This window comes from Triticum aestivum, chromosome 7D (assembly GCF_018294505.1).
Source record: "Triticum aestivum cultivar Chinese Spring chromosome 7D, IWGSC CS RefSeq v2.1, whole genome shotgun sequence".
In the NCBI taxonomy this organism is placed as follows: domain Eukaryota; kingdom Viridiplantae; phylum Streptophyta; class Magnoliopsida; order Poales; family Poaceae; genus Triticum; species Triticum aestivum.
This window is the reverse complement of record NC_057814.1, coordinates 639,904,634-639,924,316: the sequence shown is the minus strand read 5'-3', so window position 1 is coordinate 639,924,316 and position 19,683 is coordinate 639,904,634. Positions and strand designations below refer to the sequence as shown.

The 19,683-nt window shown below is 49.0% G+C and overlaps 1 protein-coding gene and 1 pseudogene across 1 annotated transcript; both read left to right on the top strand.

The window, feature by feature from the left end:
* The first annotated feature begins 2,519 nt into the window (after positions 1-2,519).
* Positions 2,520-3,860, top strand: LOC123164031 (uncharacterized). Its single transcript, XM_044581454.1, has one exon. It carries the CDS (start codon positions 2,520-2,522, stop codon positions 3,858-3,860), a length of 1,341 nt encoding a protein of 446 aa, XP_044437389.1.
* Positions 3,861-5,070: 1,210 nt separating this feature from the next.
* On the top strand, positions 5,071-6,806 carry LOC123171518 (metal transporter Nramp3-like; annotated as a pseudogene).
* The last annotated feature ends 12,877 nt before the right edge of the window (positions 6,807-19,683 follow it).

The following is a 19,683-nucleotide window of genomic DNA, read 5'->3' as shown; positions in this document are numbered from 1 at the left end:
CCAAGGTGCGCCTCTATGTTCACCAGCTCGGAAGGCAGACCCATTGCTTGGAGTTGAATAAGAACCCTACCTCTACATACAAGATATAATTATCACTAGAGAATATATCTCGACAACAAGACATAAAAAATCACTTTTAAAAAGGTAAAACTTTGAGATACACCAAAAGACCAAATGCCGAGATGTATAATAACAAAAGGAAAAATAGAGGAAAAAACAGCCAGGATTTATTTTTTTATATATCAATACCTATTACTTGGTCTAAATGATGCTAATGTTAGTTAGGTTGTCTTAGAACCTCAAAAGTTAGGCCACCCTTCAGATTTATTGATAGACAGCTGCATGACATGTCAAAAATTGAGCAATGAGAGACATTCCAAAATTGATATCACACCAAAGATGAGAACTTGAAGTTTTACAGCATTAACCATGTATTACAACAAAACGTAATGCTTGCCTTCTCTACATCACTACCAAAGTTGTGTCTTGATTTACAAATTATTTTCACATTTTCCTCCTTGGTCATGTCATTCATGAAAAAAATACCAAGTAGTTCTCAGCATGATCAACCTCACAAGCTCTACAAATTATTTCGTCCAATCCTAGTCTTCTCCAAACCTCCTTAGCTTTCTGGCACTGAAACAACAAATGCTTCTATCTTCTAGACCAGGGAACAAGATGGACAAAATGTGAGACCTTCATGTCTCTATTGGCAAGGGTAACACGACACGGGAGAGTGCCATGCAATGTCCACCAAATAATTTTTTTAACCTTTGCCGGACATGATATTTCCAAATATTACGCCAAATGGGATAAAAGTGGGTTCGACCCATTCCGTTAGTATGACGGGATTTCCTTCCATGTTAGGGATCCCACTCAATGACTCGCAAAAAAAGGTAACCCACTCGAGGAAATAGGTGGATCGGCTAGAAAATAAAAACCATTCTTGGTGAAGGTCCAGGCAACAAAAGTTGTGATGTCATAGTGTGCATCAATGGGCCACAAAGTCTGAATAACAAGGTCTTCATCCCAGCTGTTAGACGAGGGATCAATGAAATCCGACACCTTAAACAGCAAATGATCCCCTTGTGGGGTGGTGACTTTTCTTGTAGCACAATTAGGAGTCACAACATCTTCCCAAATACTAATAGATGTCCATTTCCAACACGCAAAATATAACCATTCTCCATAACGCCCACCATAAAAATATTTAGATCCCTTCTTAAGCTTTGCATTCAATAAATCTCCATCAGAAAAATATTTAGCCCTCAAGACCCTGGCACATAAAGAATTCGGGTTCTCAAGAAGATGCCTAGCCTGCTTAGCCAGCATCGCCAAATTAAAACAATGAATATCACGAAAACATACCACCTTGGTTTTTTCGGACACACATTTTCCACCAAGCCATCCAATGCGTCCTCCTCTGGTTGTTGTCACCACCCCACCAAAATTGCGAGATCGTGTCAGTTACTCCTTAAAAAAAGTAAGAGAACTTCCTTTCCTCCTTAGAGTAAATATCGCATAGGTAGGGATGGCTTGAACAATATACTTGAGGAGAACTTCCTTTCCTCCTATGATAATTTTTTCCTTCCACCTGCTGATTTTCATGACAATACAATCGATCAAATACTGAAAACAATCAGACTTATCCAAACCCATATTGGCTGGTAGACCAAAATACTTGTCACTGAGAGCCTCTATCAAGATACCCAAAATTGAGCAAATTTGTTCTCAGGTGTGCAGTCCCGTATTTGGACAAAAAATGTGCTAGACTTTTCAACGCTCACCATTTATCCCGAGGCGACACAATACAAAACCGAAAATGATTTCAGAGCCTCCTCATTGCGAAGGTTCGCTTTCATGACGATCCACGAGTCATGGGTAAAAAGAAGATTAATAATAGGGGGAGCCTCTCTACAAACTTTAATACCAGAAGAAATATTTCCATTATCCTCTGCATGTGCCGAAAGAGCAGTAAGATCCTTTGTACAAAATAAGAAAAGATAAGGGTACGTATAGAGGATCTCCTTGTCTTAAGCCTCTTGTAATTGAAACTTTCACTTTCTTCATCATTATTCGAGACCCTGTAATCAACAGTGGAAACACATTGCATAATAAGACTCACCCATCTCTCCTGAAAACCAAGTTTCAAGACCTAAGCTAACATGTCTCCTGTATACTTTTCTTTTTAGTTTCTATTTATTTCGTCCCAAAAAGTCTTTTGTTGTTTTTTCAACACGAGGGGCAAAATTGTCTTTTCTTTTCTCGCTTAACATTGTTAGTGAGTAAAATTGACAAAAATGTCATATAAGGAACATAATTTAGCGTTAGTGTTAAATAGGAAAGAAAATATTACTTGGAGCCAAATTGGGAGGCGATTTGTAAGAAAGGGTCAAATAAGGAATTTTCTAAAAAAGAAATGGCTTTGTAAAGCTCACTATCCCACTCACTAGTCGCTCCCCTGCAGAAGATTTATCCCCAACCGTAACCCTAGATCCCCTTCCTCCACCCGGGTAGCCATGGCTCTGCCGATGACGGCCTCCATCCCCCTCCCTGATGAGCTGTTGGAGGAGATCTTCCTCCGCCTGCCCACCCTAGACACGCTCGCATGCGCCTCCGCCACCTGCACCTCCTTCTGCCGCGTCATCAAAGGGCGCGCCTTCCGCCGCCGCTTCCGTGTGCTGCATCGGCCTTCCCTCCTCGGCTTCATGGACGCGGCCGGATTCCAGCCCGCCCAGGCGCCGCACCCCTCCGCCCCGCTGGCCGCCGCCCTCGGTCCGTGCGCCGCGGATTTCACCTTCGTCCCGGCCATTGTTTCTTCCTCATCCTACATCCTGCCTGAGGAGGAAGGCCCCCGTTGGCGTCCTCGTGACGCCCGCGATGGTCGCGTCCTCCTCGATTGGATCTCCCTCCAACCACGCGTCGTCAAGAACTGGAGCTACTCCGGAAAAGGCTCCGAAGTAAGCATCCTCATGGACAGGAGGGAGCTCGTTGACTTCTTCGATGATGGTCGCCGCCTCGCTTGGACCAAACGGGAGCGGTGCAACGCCGCCGACTTTCACCTCGCCATCTGTGACCCCCTGTCCAGGAGATACGTGTTGCTTCCAACCATACCTGAGGACCTCGCCGCTCAGCCACATGATCGCCTTTGGGAATTTGAGCCCGTACTTGCTCCAAATACCAGTGATGAGAGCGAGGAGAATCATTTCAAGGTGATATGCATAGCAAGATACCTGAAAAAGCTTGTCCTTTTTGTCATCCAGTCCACAACTATGCAATGGTGTATGGTTGAGTCCCCTGTCCTCCCTTGTTTGGACGACATGTCCTATTTTGACTGTGTACGCGGCTGCTTCTGCTGGACACAGTGTTGGTTTTGGAGTGACAATTTGATGGTACTTGACACATGCACTTTGAGGTTTTCAGTTGTCAATTTTTTCACCGGCTACCATCTGAAGCTCAGAGATACTTACCCGGGCTTTCTTCGTCGGCGTCCGAATGCAGTTGTTGTGGGTAGGGAAGGAGCCATTGAGATGTTTTGTCTTGTTGGTCAACATGGGTCATTTGCTCTCCATCATACCTCTCTACAGGATAGTTCGCATGAATGGAAGCTTGAGAAGATTGTACAGCTACCTGGGCAGTATCAGGAGTATTCTATTTCCACAGTGGGTGCAGCCGAGGGATTCTTGTTCTTCCAGGGCGCTCCGCTTGGCATTGAGTTTCAGAATGTTGATTGCTACTCAATGGATGTCAAAACTTATGAAATTACCAAGATCTATACAAAGATGGGAAATTTCTTTGATCGCAAACGTGCCATCCCCTACTTTAGCTTCCCAAGGCTGTTATCAGAACCAACTATTTGATCAACTGGTAAGCCTAATCATATTATTTTTTGTTGTCATTGGGTGCACAATTTTCTTGTTCTCCTCATATGGTTATGAATAGACTTAGTTATTGTGCTATTGAGCTTGATTGCCTTGTCAAACTAGCTAGGATATGTAGCCAATTCATGCTTTGATTTTGCACATATATTTAACAATTACATCTTAGGAGTTCCTTTGTTAGTAAAAAAATACATACTAGTTTGGAAAGCTAATATTTGTTGCTCCATCTTAGGAGTGAAAATGGCTTCGCTTGCATCGTCATATGGTACATCTTTAGTCAAATCTTGCACTTACACAAGAATGTTGCATAGCCTGTAAGTTAAAAGCTCTTAGTCATCTATTTACGAAGACTCCTTATTTATCTTGTTCTGTTTCCAAGACAAGATAGGGTTCACTTGTTATGATCTGCAAATGTTTATGTATATTGCTTCCAAACTGCAATTAAATGGGTCTGGAATTATTTGTGGCAACAGGGGGGGGGGGGGGCATGAATAAGCAGGTTCTGCTCGGTTAATCTTAAACTACATTGGAAAGATTCCCATTGCATCAACTGTGGTAGCTTCAAGTTTCTAACTAAATACATTTGTGCAGACATGAACTCGCTCTCTAGTTGCTTTGGTCTTGCTTGGGTCATACACCTGGAGTTGGAAGGCGAATGATCAAGATGGTGCTGATGTAGTTTCATATGTCTGTATTGAGCCTTGTATGTATCTATGTAAGCAAAAGATGCTGACAGCAAGACTTGTTCTGATGTTTGTGTTGGGAGATTGGCTGCCAGCTTATGTTATCTGAGAGTACTAGTTTTCTCTGTATGAGTGGATGAGTTAGTTAATTTCTTCTATTAAGATGCTTCTGATGAGTTCATCTATAATGTCTTGCGCGCCATCTGGTCCTCTGTCAGCTTAACTTTGCTTGGCTTGCTTCCACCACTCTCACCTCCATCTTGGTGTTTCCCTGCCTCTCTTGCAAGCACATGTTCTTCAGCGCCTCCCTCGCCAGGTCCTGGTCTGATTCCAGGTTCCTGCAGCAGCATCTATGATAAGACAGCAGCACAGGTCTGCAAAACATTCATGCTGAACAACCAAGTCCATAAACTTCTGTGCTTTTTTAGGAAACTTATATTTATTCTCATGGACGAGATGAATGATATCGATCATACATGTGTGTTTACTTAGAGCTAACAACAGCTATGTCAGGTTCATCAAGGTATAGTATGAACTTATATCATCTGTGTTTTGGTATATTTTGTTCAGCAAGTCCTCTTGCATGGATCCACACCATTACTGTCCGTCAGCTGTGGATCAATATTTTCTTGCGCCGACTCCATGTCATGATTGTCCGTCGACGCAGGTTCAGTGGGGTTTAGTGGGGTTTGACGAGGAAAACAATGTGATGTTTGTAAGGACATCTTGTGGTGTCTTCATGGTCCAGCTCCAGTCAATGACGTTTAAAAGACTTCTGTCTGTTGTTGTAGAATGTCCTCGGGAATTGGAGCTCAAAGGTGTTCGCTATTGCCTTGTTGGCATCTGGCCAGATTTCTACAATTACAGGAACTTATGCAGGACAATATGTCATGCAGGGTTTGCATCTCTTCTATTACTATTCTTTATTGTCAGTCATATGTTACAAACTGCAAAGTTTATTGGCACACCATATCTTGTTCTAATGCATGAAGACTCAAAATATACCACTAATGTTAATCACAGAGTTAACAAACTAACCATGTCGTGTGATTGTTAATGGCATTTAGTATCTTTTTGAGCTTTATGTAGGTTGGATGTTGAAAATAATCATTAGAAGAAAACATTATGTTCTGAATGTATGCTGATATTGCTGTTCCATATTTTCTTGTTTACTGAAATTGTGAATAAAATGAGGATCTACTATTGGTAGTGCAATCTTAATCAAGCTAAACTAGATTGTGGATAAAATGTGTACAGATGGAAGTAAGCTTCGTGCAAAATATGACTGAGATTGCCTTACTTTTTTTATTGTGGATAAAATGTGTAGAGATGGAAGTAAGCTTCGTGCAAAATATGACTGAGATTGCCTTACTTTTTTCTTCATTTCTTTTACCTGTATAAATGAAAAAAGATCATATTCCAGTTGTATGAATTGTCATCTAATAGAGGTTGACCTTTGCTCTTTTTCGTACTCCAGGGGTTTCTGGATCTTCGGATGGTGTTCTGGTTACGAAACCTTCTAACTAGGTCCTTGGCAATTGTACCTAGTCTGATTATGTCACTAATTGGTGGTTCCTCGGCAGCTGGGCAGTTGATTATCACTGCTTCGGTAATCACCGAAACTCTGTTCTTACCATCACGCTGCTGATATTCTTTACTTTGGTGCACATGGAAGTCACATTTCATGCTTCCTAAGTCTACCTTTAATTAATTCCTCGCTGTTATATGCAGATGATACTGTCATTTGAACTTCCTTTTGCTCTAGTACCCCTCCTTAAATTCACCCGCAGCAAAACAAAGATGGGGCCGCACACAAATTCAAGATTCGTAAGTCGTCCATTGCATAGTTGGATACGCACAATGATCTTGCAGCGATCCAATTACTCACTACAATGCGTTTAATTTCTATTGCGATGCAGATTTCCATGCTAACATGGGCGATCAGCTCTTTCATCATGGTCATCAACATCTACTTCCTGATATCGTCTAGCTGCTCCTCCACAGCGGGCTATCCACCGTTTCCCAAGTATTCACTGGAATATTTGGGTTCCTTGGCATGCTCATATACATCGCCGCGATCCTATACCTCGTCTTCAGGAAGAACAGGAAGTGAACCTTGCCATTGCTCGAGAGCGAGGCAAAGCTTGAGGTGCCAGACCATGCTGAGGGAGAAGGTGCTCTGGGTCATCTTCCCCGGGAGGATATCTCCAGCATGCAGCTTCCTCATCAACGCCCTGCGTGAGCTAGGTGTCATCAGGTATGACATAGATAATTGCAACAGTGTCATCAGGTATGTCAAGGATATCACCATGTATCATACCTTCCAAAATTTCTATGCTACAGGTAATTGCATGCCATTTATTGTTTTCTTTTGCTGCCGGATGCAACTCTGTAACAACAAACAGTAGTCATATGCATTGGTTGGCATTCTTATGTGGATAGCTGTAGTATAAAGTATAAACCTTTTCAGCATCAGATTTGGTAACAGTTGGAAACTGATGACTAGTACATGTAGATCATCCTTTTGAGCCAACTTAAATGTGAAATGAGTATCTCGATTGGCAGTCACATTTGGAACCTCGGTGCTAGTTACATTCTTTCATCGGCACTTTAATCTCCTGTGATATCGCTATAATTCTTAAGGCCATAAAATGATTTGCTTTGAGCCATATTTCCAGCTCATATTTTTATCTTGCATAAATTGTGTTGGGATACTATGTGTATGTAATACAGCTGTAGATCGATACATAGCAGTTGAAAATTGAAGAGAGATAATTGAAGTGGAACGCTGAGCTTGAACCAACTGGAACATTATACGATGAGAGACCTGATTGGCACTTTATTAGTAACTTATTTGTCTTTTTTTTCTCTGTCCATCTTGCTCTCTAACAAATACCGCTTTCATCCATCTATTGTAAGCCTGTGAACAACATTTCCATGGGTATTGTTGTGAGGTGGATGAGTCGGTCAAAATGCATTTCCCAGTATCAAAATGAGTTGGTCAATATCTGGGCACATATAAATGCCATGTATTCGGTGTAATTCTTTTTATCTACTCATAATCTAATCCGAAGCGATTAACTTTTCCAAAGTCAATAAATAACTACGCAACAGAATAAGTGTTGGTTACTAACTAGTTATATATGTTGTCTCTAATAAGGTGGGGTCTGGTGATGGACAATGTGAAGGTGAAGCATTGGATGATATATAAGGTGGGATGTACATTGCTGGTTGCTACGCCCTGGTGACTTGAAAGGCCAGTGGCATGAAGATTGTCTCCTGGAGAATTTTAATGCTGTCTGGATGTAGTAGCTTTCACACTATTTTTCCAGGTTGCCTCTGTAAACTTTTATTAGAAGTTCTAATAGTATACACCTGAACTGAACAGCTAGATTCAGAAACTATATATGCTTTGGCATTACACATTAATAATATTGCTGGCCATTTTGGGTTGCTCGCGCCGATTGATTAATTAATTCTGTATGGTTGATTGTTGATGTGATTATGAATATCGTGTGGTCGTTTGTTGACGTGATTATGAAGATTGGTAGCTACATGAAAGAAATTCTACTAGACATGGCAAAATGGTTAAAAAAAAGAAAACAAATGTACTGCATGAAAAGTGGTTTACACAAAGGGAAAAAAAGGGGGCATTCCGAGAATTGAGCGAGAATTGAATCCTACCACTAGACCAAATGCCCTCTGTTATTTCTTCAACGCAGTAAATATATTTTTATAAAATATAACTCATGATGAATTTTAATAATGTATAGTCGGTATTATATAGTACTATAAGTTAAGCATACAAGAGGTTGACTTTAAAAACAAATACGCCTTATATTTTACAGTCAAGGTAATCTCCATAGCCTAACAAACCCAACCGAGTGCATGCATTGTGTAGATATAAGAACTACAATAATACTTAGTTGTGATTGTACAACTTGTACATGCGATCGGCAAATTTGCCTTTCTATATACATGAATGTATGACCACGGTTGACAAGTTGCCACTCCTTTTTGTTTTTCGTTTTGCTTTTGTTTTCTAGAGCGCCACCGGCATCGTCCTTGACGTGCGTATCATTCAAGCCAATCTATCTCCACCTCAACTTACAGTAAACCCATGCCGATCTAAGAGCATCCCCAATAGCAGCGTGTGCAAGAGACGTTTTTAGGGCACGGGAGGTCAAAAAACGTCCTCCAACAGCTGCCCAATCCTAGATTTGAGCAACATATTTTTTGGGCAGCCCTAAAATAGAGCTCCAAATGCAGCAAATATACGGTAGTTCGGTGCTGCCGCAAAACCAAAACGCCCACACCCACGCCCACGCCCAGCCGCAGACCCAGTCACACAGCTACACAACCACGCCTCCGCCTACCGCAGATCTGGCCCGCCACACTCTGTTGCCGTCGGATCCATTCCCCCGCCGAACCCTATCGCCACCGGACCGACGAATCGCACCACCGCCGTCAGTGGCGTAGCCAGCCCAATACACCAGGGTGGTCCATTAATAAAAATATTAACATAAGTTATTTATTTTTTAAAAAAATATTTATTTTACTACATTATATACAAGCTATGGGGAAATTCCAGGGTGGTCCATGGACCACCCTGGCCACCCCCTAGCTACGCCACTGACCGCCGTCCCATTCCCGCTGAAGTGCGTCACCGTAGCCGCCGCTTTTCTGCATAATTCCGGCGCGCCGCCATCGCCGGACCGATGAATCGCACCCCTACCGCAACATTCCCGCCAAAATCCATCATCGCCGCAGCTGTTTCTCCTCGCAGCCGCCTCTCCGGAGCCTCGACTTGCTTCCCCAACGCCGCTGCCTCCTCGCAATGCCGGATTCAATGGGGTGTGTCGGCGGCCGTCCGCAACTACGACATGGAATTTCAACACGCCTACCAGAGGTACTGTCTCGACATGTTCTCAACTGTGCCTACGATGTCGCCACCATGTGGAGGCTCGGCCTCCCCCGCTTAAAGCTCAGTTTCCTAGAGATTGAGTCTGAGGCGGATGCGGATCTCATCTCACCCTCAGTGACAATCGAGTCGAGCCCGATGAAGGCCGACTACTCGCATTGTTGTCGACGAGTGGGAAAACATCAGAGAGAGCTATGAGGAGGCCATGCCGGAGTTTTCTAGGGAACATCAGCAGTGTGTGTGCATGCCGAGTTGGAGATCTTCTGTAAGACAGAGGCCGAGAAGCGCCGAGGTAGGGCCTTCGTCATAATAGGGCAAGAAGAAGAAGAATGCAGGAACCCCCAGGGTGTTCAACGTGAATTCTGACGACGAGGGGTCCGATGATATCGACTGGGACAACCTGTAGTGATCGTAGTTTGCTTGTCATAGTTTGAGTTGGTAGTTTGAAGTGGCATGTTGTATTTGAACTATGTTTGTAGTCTGCATGTTCAAACTTCAGTCAAACTGTGTTTGACATATGAAATATGGTCGAAGTAGTTCAAATGTTAGTCTTTTTTTTTTTTGATAATCCGGGTGCCCTATTTTAGGGCTGCTATTGGAGACAAGCGCTTGCTCGTAGAAAAGAACGCGTTCTCGTGCCCATTTTTTTACTCCACTATATTTCATACGCAAAAATAGGGTTGCAATTGGAGATGCTCTAAGCATTGATTGGAAAGTTATTTCCAAGAGTTCATGAGCACTTCGTCCCTCTAGGTTAGGCTAATTCTTCCCTCCCCGCGTTGGAGGCCACTCCGGTCGCGGCGGCCACCTGCCACCCCGCCCGCTAGGGCTCGGACGCCTCGCACGCATCATGGGTCGCTCCCCGGTCTCCACTCCTCGCGTTCCTCCCAGGATTGGTCTTCTAAAAATTCTAACCTTCATGGCTGACAGGTTTTCGCCAATACTAAAACAAACATTGATTCTCTCATGGTGGTCACCAAGAATGGTTCCTGCAGAAACGATTCTTGGCTTATTCGCATCGTATAACCATTATTGGTGACGGGTGCCTTTTACAATGACCAAACATCGTACCATTTGCCATCAATAGGAACCGCTCCAGGCCCTAGCGCTCGCGTCGCCTCAGGGGGGCGGCTCGGGCGCCCTAGCCGCCGTCGCCTCCAGGCCCTCCCTCCCCCCCTGATTCTCCGCCGCCGTCGGAGGAGGCCGGCGAGCGAAGCTCGCCCGGCGGACGGCAGACCTTTCTCCTCTCCTCGCGAGGGGATCCTCTGCCCGAAACGTGATGGCGAACCTGGTCGCCCGGTGTAGAGGCGGAGTGGGCGTGATGGGGCGGCGGCCCGATCGGATTCCTGCGGCGGTTGTGCCTCCACGGCTGCGGGGGCAGCGTGGGGCCGGCCATGGCGGCTGGCGCCGGCGGATCTGGGGCCCCCACCCCAGATCGGTTCCCCTCCAGATGGTGTGGGCTCGGGCACCGTCCCGGCGGCCCTGAGCGGCGGTGGGCGCGCGCCGAGGTTGTCCCCACTCTCCGGCGTGGTTGGGGGTGGCCAGAGGTGTGTGCGTGAGGCCGGCATCGTTCGGAGTCGGCTCTGACGTGCGCGGCGGTGGGAATCTGGCAGGCGGCGGCCGGCTGTGAATCCCGATAGCGTCATCTCCGACTCGATTTGCTCCGGTTCGTGCTAGTTCCAATACCTACCCGGTGCTGGCTAGACGGATCTGGCGGGTGGGCATGGATCTGGGGGAAACTCCAGACCGACATGGCGGCCGCACCAAAGTCGACGCCCTCGACGCCGATTCCCTTTCTGGAGGCTTCGGTGTGGATCCTACGCCCCCACCTCTGCCATGAGCGCAGGCGAAAGCCTCTATTCCTCTGTTTGGGCGATGACGGCACTTTGGTGTCGTGTTCCTTCCTGAAGGCGTCGGCCAAGGACTGCTCAGGGTGGTGGAGTTGATGGTAGCTCGGAGTCGACGCGAGATGGCATGTAGGTGGAGCGGTGTGGCATCAACAGTATCATCGACGGTGGGTCTCGGCGGCATGGCGCGGTGGAGACTCGGCGTCCGATGCGCGGAGATGGACTCGCGCAAGAGGAGGAAGCTGTCTGGCGTTGTGGTGGCATCGACGGCAGCTAGACCGTGCAAGGTAGATGCAGCAGTACATCTCTGAAGATGGATTGGTGGCAGGTGGCTGCGGCGGCCTCATACCCGGCAGGCGTCCTGGTTGAGGAGTGCGCCGGACCGATGGGTGCCCCATACCCGGCAGGCGTCCTGGATGGGACCTCTGGTCTTAGATGTTAGGTTTGGCTGCGAGGTCTGTTTGGTATTAGGCCCAGACTATCAGCATCCCTTCATCATTTGGATAGGAATAGCGACAGATGTTGTCTAGACGGTGGCTTTAGTCTTGCTGTTATATTACTTTGTAATGTCTTGTGTTAACAATTAATAAAGTGGCTGCATGCATCGTTCAGATGCAGAGGCCAGGGGTCCTCCTCCATTTCTAAAAAAACATCGTACCATTTTAGAGTTCGAGATTAACAACATCGTCTCTCTACTATAGGTAAGTCAGTCTAGATTTACCATCCCACATAACAAGAGCGAATAATATAAGAGTAAGTCGGGATGGTGATCAACCCATTCTACACTCAAATCATTAACTTGTATATGTTTTAGCAAATCTTGCTTGATAACTCTCGGGCATCCTCACAACCATTGAAAATTTTCTCATATTCATGAACTGGGTTGCGATAATTCCATTTGTCTTGCACGCCAAACAAAAAGAAAATATGTCGTTTCGTTCAACTCCCAGAGCTGCGTCAATTGCTACAAAAATCTCTATTGATGAATTGTAGCTTCCTCCAGGGTTCTTCCTTCATCAAGATTGTTCTTGCTTCTTGTCGGCTCCTCGTGCATGCGGTTAAGCTTGAACTCATCACTGGGTTGACTACATCTTCATTTCAGTCTTGACATTTGCAACAATGTAGTAGCTCCTATAGTGTAGGGCTTAGGTTTAAGGTAAAATAGATTATAGAGAGGTGGACACCCATACAACATCACACTGGAACGGCGCCGGTAGCTTCAGTGGAGCACCAGCGTGCTGGAGCAAGAAGGGAAGGACGAAGGCGGCGGTGGTGCATGGGCTGGTTGTCTGTGATGTGCACGTGGTAGCTGAAAGCTCCTCCCGGTCCGGCACGAAGCCGCCGATCGATGTCCTCGATGTTGGCGAGCCATCAAATCAGCGTCCCGTCCCGTGTTCGCGTGTACGTTTTTGATCAATAAATCTTAGTCCAGATCGATCAGTCCAGCCGGCGGTGATTAGCTAGTTTAATTGAGAGATAAATATACCGGCGGTCAGTGACGTTGAGACCAAAGCACAATACGATCAGTGGACTTTAAAATAAGCAGAATACGGTCACTAAATACGAGTTGTGATAATTATATGGTCACTGGCTCATAACGCTGAGTTGTCTCCCTGCTCTATGGGTCCCACCTGTCATTGAGTATATAAGAGAAAAATGAATAATGCGAGGGTGGGGCTTCAAACAGGAGACGCCGTGATCGTAAGCCTCGTGCTCTAAACACCTGCGCCATCTTCTTTTTGTGATAATAGGCCGAGGCTTAATCTTCAATAATTATACAAGCTACAATGTTTGGACGCAATCTGGCTGTGCGCCCATAAGCTACTATGTTTTTTCAGAAGCATAAACTAGTATGTTGATGGCTAGTGCATAAGCTAGTATGTTTTATTTTTCCTATATGTGTTTTTTCCTTTTCATTTGTGTTGTGCATGCGAACATGTTAGTGTGTTTTACATGTGATATTTTCTTTAGTTTCCGCTGTGAGTGCGTATGTTGTGTGCATGCGCTCGCGCGTGTGTGTTGTGTGCGTGTTAGTGTGTCCGTGCGCATACATGAGGCCTCGACGTGATGTTCCGTGGAGACGAAAACCAGTGCAGTTGATGTGGGCAACCCCTTGTCGGCGCCAGGCCTTCTCCCGCGCCATGCTCAACAAGCTGAACAACACAGTCGTCTCGACCGATGCCGTGGCGCGCCTCGCCGCGGCCAACCCCTTCATCGCCATCGACATGCTCGTGTTTTTTTTGTGCTCGCTGTCTGCTACGGCCGACGTGCTCCTGCATTACATGCTCAGCGTCAATGGGCTCCTGCATGGAGTCCTGCTCGTGCATGAGCCACCCTTGAGCACCTGCCGGAGTATCCCCTCGGAGAACCTGATCGTCTTGCCACCACGGCCCTAGCTCCCGCTCTGCACCTTGTCTCGAAATAGGCTTTCGCCCCGCTATATAGATATTAACCACCCGATACATCTGAGAATTCATTGCTGGGGCAGACAACACAAGCACGCCCAAAAAAAATAGAGAAGAAAGAAAAAGAAAATAATGACAAAAGAGTCGGATCGACGAAACAATGATGATCCACAGCCGTTGCGCCCACCGAAGATTTCCACCGCACTCCTAGCACTTCGGACCGCCGCATACCAAGCAACACCTTCAGGAAGGAATGCGACGATGACGACGCTGCTGCCCGGACAGGTCCTAGGGTTTCCCCCGGTACGCGGAGAGGCATGGGTGGGGGATACCCGACGCCCTTCAGGAAGGAAAGATGGCGCCCACGGGCGTCACCGCGTCGGTGCCGGCCAAGCCGACAGGGGTTTCCCCCGTCCGCCACACACCCACCACCCCGACCGATCCGCCGTGCTCCGCCACACTTGCCGCCCACCAACATGCGCCACCACGGACTTGGAGCCACCATCGCCGTCTCACCATGGAGTCCGAAGCGGGACCGGCGGGTCTGAGAGGAAGTAGCCGGGAACGAGGAGCGGCAGCGTCAGCAGCCACGCGGGAGGGGACAACCTCCACCGCCATCGGCGGTCACCAACCGGACGCAACAAGAGGAGCAAACCAGGCGCAAACGGCCGGCCGAGCTCGATATGGCTCGTGAAGCTCCCGTCATCGCGATGCAGTGGGCGCGCCGCCGTCTCCGCAACCCCTCGCACGAGCAGCACCTCCGTCCGCCGGAGCCATCGCAGGTAGAGCCGAGCCAGGCCCGCCTAGACCCAGATGGGCCCCCAAAGGGCCTAGATCTGGGGCGGGAGGGCGCCGCCGCCGGCCGCCGCGCTAGCCCGCCGCGAAGAAGCTGCGCCACCACCTCCACACCATTCAGAGCTGCGCCGCCGGAACTGCTGCTGCCCGAGGAGCACCGTCGCGCGCCCGCGATGGGGAAGGAAGGACACCACCCACAGCCGCCGAAGGCCCGAAGTCGAAGCCCAGCTGCCACCACGCGGCCCAGCACACACCTCACCGCCGCCGCAGTCGACCGGAGGGATCGCCACCGCGCCGCCGGGCCCCGTGCACACCCGACGCCGCCGCCTGGGATGGAGGCCCCGCAACCCCCACGACCGAGACGAGAAGAGGGAAGCCCCCGCCGCCAGCCATCGCGAGGGGCTTCGCCCTGGCGGCTCCGGCCGGCGGCGGGGGAGGGAGGGGAGGGGAGTGTTAGAACTAATCTTGATGCTTTGTATCACATGTATAGTTTAGAGTTTTGCATGTAGTTTAGATGGTCTAGGGAACTGTACGTAGGCCATGGTGCTTCAGTTGTGCATGCAAAGGAGGCAAGATGCCGGGCTGCTGTGCGATGCGGCGAGTACGGCGAGATGCCAAAGATGTCGTGCGATACGGCGATGTCGTGAGAAGCGGCAAGGTGCGCCAGAGGTTGGAGCGTGACGAGCTATACGAACAGGTTGAACCGGGTGAACCGGTGAGTCATTCAGATGGGTTTGAAGCAGCCATGCATGCGTGAGGTAGTTGGCATGTTGCCGAGTGATTCGGTCATGTTCATTAGTACATGCACGTCATTAGCTGGTGGAGGTTGCATATAGGTAGGATTAGTTAATTAGTGCACGGTGGACGGTTAAGTTAGTGGCCGAGCCATCTGGACCTGGAGTGATTCTAGGAGATGATGGACGAGTGCTAACGGTAGTGGGTGCGTGTGCATGGGTTATGGACCAGGCCGTTGGCTCCTGGCCGTGTATAAATACCTTTGATTTAGTAAGAATGAGAAAGGCCGAGAGGGCTGTAGCCAAAAATGTAGCGTTGCGTACACCAAGGGAAGGGCCTCACGGCAAAGCTCTTCTGGTCTCCCTTGGTTCATGCGTGTGTATGTGTGTGTTCTTTGTGTTGTGTAAGACAAACCAAAGAGAGAGTTGTGTCAGATAAAGGCAGAGTTGTGCGAGACAGCTCAAGGAGGAAGAAGAGGCGGGCGCTGCGAGAGGGCGGCGCCAACAGGGAGGCCGTGCGCGGCTGGGTCTGGCGCCGCCCGAGCCGCCCGCGGGGGGAACGGCGCGGGGGAGGGGAAAGAGAGGGGGGAGCCTTCCCAACTGTACTCGCTGTTGCTTCCCGCCCTGCACCTTGTGCCTCCTGCCATCGGCCTCTCGTCCATATCGTCACCATCTCAGTCCCAGAAGATATCGCCCATCGTTGTCAGGCATGTTGATTATGGCGCTTGTGCTTTCCATCGGTGCTAGCTATAAGGCCGAGATTGCGGCCGCCTTCGTCTCCGGCAGGTCGTCGAACAATGACGATAAAGAGGTGCCGCAAGAGATGGAGTATATATGGCGCCATTGTGGACAAGCTTTGCCATAGCACGGCGAACCAGCGGCGAACCAACGCGCTGCAGATGGCGCACGCCATGACGTCACCATGCAGCCGAGCGTGTGCGCATGCATATGTTGTGTATGTGCATTCTGCGGCCGTGTGTGTGCGCATGCGTCAGTGCGTTGTTGTGGCTTGTGCGTGTGTGCATGCGCTGTCAGCGTGCGTGCGTTGCATGCATGGCAGTTCACAAAACAAATAAAGAATTCGTCATTAAGATGCACCCTCCCTAGCGGCTAGGCAATGTGAAATCGATACGTCTCGGGCTCGAACCCCTCGTTTGCGTGCGCATCAGCTCTTTTATTTGTTTATTTCATCAACTGACAGGGGGACCTCAAGACAGAGAGAGCAGTGGCGGAGCGAGACAAGATTCTCAGGGGACCAAACATTAAATATGGCCAAATGCTATAATTTTTGTAATCTAATCAGTCTCGAAGAATAATCTTCCTGCTTTTAGACAAGGCTGGGGTGGCCACGGCCCCTCCAGCAGTGCACGTAGCTCCGCCACTGATAAGAGAGGACATGGATGCTGCACCTAGTGCCACCTAGATTATTTGACCAGTCTAGGAAGACCATACTGATAGAATACCGAGCTATCGAGCTATACGGTGAGTCAATAACCGTATAATCATCGGAACTCTTATTCAACGATCGTATTGAACGTATTTTAAAGTTCAGTGATCACCTAGATCATTTGGCCAGTCAACAAAGACCATATTGATAGAATACCGACCTATACGGTGAGCTAGTAACTGTATAATCATCGCAACTCGTATTCAACGACCGTATTGAGCGTCTTTTAAACACAAGGTCGCCATACAACACCTGCACAAGCAGCGGTAGTCGGGACCGAGGCTAATATCTCTCTTGTATACTTTTCTTTTTAATGTCTGCAAAAAAATAATTCTTTTTAGTTTCTATTTATATCGGCCCAAAAAGTTTTCTATAACATGAGGGGCAAAATTGTCTTTCATTTCTCACTTAACATTGTCTGTGAGTAAATGGACAAAAATGTTGTATAAGGAGCAGGCTTGAGCGCACTGCAGGGACTTTGTAGTCGCCGACGATGATGACGAGACCCTTGGGTCCCGGCATCTTCATCTTCAAATAGGCGTAATGGGAGACCGCCATGAACTTTTCCAGTGCGGCCTTCCCAGAAGCGCGTGGTAGAGGTTGTCCAGGTCCACGACCTCGAACCAGATTGGCTCACGCCGAAAGTAGTCGATGGAGCCGAAAAGGACGTCAAGCCGGATCCGGCCGATTGGGGAGCATGAGAGGCCGGGTATGATGTCGTGGAACACTGTCCGGGTCGTGTCCAACTGCTTTGCCTCGATGCCGAGTTTGGTCATGGTGTCGTGGTAGAGGATGTTGATGTTGTTGCCGCCATCGATGAGGACGCGCGAGAACTTGCAGGTGCGCTTTGCAGCGACTATGGTGAGATCAAGGACCAGAGCGTAACTGCCAGGTGTCCGCATGACGGCCGGGTGGTCGTCCCGGGACCAAGTGATCGGGCGCCCGACCAATGCATGAACTCGGTTGTGGCCGGGATTAAGGTGTTTACCTCCTGCCGGAGTAGGCGGTCGTTGTGCTTGTCGCCGCCCATGCTGGTGAAGACAACGTAGCAGGCGTTCGGGTTGAGGAAGGCTTCATTGTGCATGGCGCCGGCTGCCGGGGGCGGAGGCGGCGGCGGAGGAGGCGGCTGCCCCGCACCCGGAGCTGGAGGAGGAGGCGGGGAACGTCGCCCCTCATCAATCTCTTGGTGATGGCGCACTGCCGAAGCGTGCGCATGGACGGCCTTGCGCCGCAGTGGTGCTTGCAGGGAGCGTCGAGCATCTGCTCAAAGCTCATGGCGGGCTGCCAAGCGGTCTTGCCGGTTCGTTGACGCCGGCCGCCGCCTTGCTCGGCGGGCGGTGCCTGCTCGGTCGTGGCGACATGGCGGTTGTCGAAGAGGGGAGCCGGTTGCTCGCCCCTATGCTTGTTGTTCTACTGGGGGTTCTGCTGGCGGCTTCTCTCGCTGGCCGGCTTGGAAGGCGGCACCGGCATCGCCTTGCTGGCAGCGTCCAACACCACTTGGATCTTCATGGCGGAGTCGGCGTTGGCGTACTTGTCCGTCGTGACCATGAGTGCCGCCATGGACTTCGGCTCAGTGCGCAGGAGCTTGTGCTTGAGCAGGGTGCCATCCCAGCAGCCACTCGTGAAGTATTGGATGACCTGGACCTCGTGAACCCCCTCGTAGTTGTTCCGGAGCTCGGTCCAACGAGCGAGGTACTGGCGACCGGTCTCCTCCGGCCCCTGGACACACATGGCGAGCGGGCTGGGCCGGCCCGGGCACTTGTAGGTGCTGGTGAAGTTTCGCACGAACGCCTGCTCGAAGTCGAGCCAAGAGTTGATGCTTCCGGCCGGCAGGTTGTTGAGCCATGTCCGGGCTGAGCCTTGCAGCATGAAGGGCGCGTAGCGGATGGCTAGGCGCCGGTTGCCGCCGGCATTGCCGACGGCGGTGGTGTAGTGGATGAGCCAGTCCTCTGGCTTGACGGTACCGTTGTACTTAGGAATGTCATGGGGCAGCGTGAACACCTTGGTGAAGGCCTCGTCGTAGATGCGCGGGCCGAAGCAAGCTGGACCAACCGCGTCGTCTTCCTCGAGCTGGAGGGAGAGGGTCAGCTGCTCGATGTTGTGGCGGGCGTCGGTGTTGTCGATGTCGTGTGGACCCAGCCGGATTGTGACTGGGCCCCGGGTTCCCATCCCAGCCTGGGCCGGCTGGCCACGCCGGCCGGTGGGTGGGGGAAGATCCTTCTGGCGCCGGTCGTCGCCAGCCGGCTCCTCACATAGGTTGTCGCCACGGCACGGCTCTGCCAGGGTCGGGGGCCTAGGGTTCTTCCGGACTGGGCTTTGCTACCAGGTGGAGAAAACGCGTGATGGGTATCAGAACACTCTGCATTATCGAGTTTGTAGGTGTGAGTGGTTGCTTGGGTAGCTTGATATATGTTCTTGTTAGATCTTCGTTGAATAATTAATAATGATGGCTGTATGCATCGATTGATGCAGAGATTGGGGGATTTAACCTCCTTTTGTACAAAAAAATCAATTCAACTGGTTGGTCATTTCTAACGCAACCATTTATGTGTGCATGGTTTGATTTTGTATTTTGTTTGCGCATCAGCAGACAGCATGAGACGCTGCTAGTTTCCTGAAGCTGTAGCTGTGGGAACTGGATAAGACCCCGAGAGCTCTGCTGAATCTTTTTTTTTTAGGGAAAACTCTGCTGAATTGTTGGCAGTTTATCTAGTACTAGCTTTGAAGTATATTGGCCTAAGCCATTTGTTTTATGGGTTTGTATTTATATTCAATATATGAAAGCAACATTGATCGGCCTTTATGAAGGAGATACAATATGCTCAAAATTCAATTTTTTAATTAAATGTAAATACATTTTCTGTATTTTTCAATATAAAAACCTAGACTAGCGGTTCCACAGTGGTATTTCATTAAGAGAGTGGTGAGTCAGGTGAGTGGCGAGGCTGCCTAGCACACCAGCTCATGTGC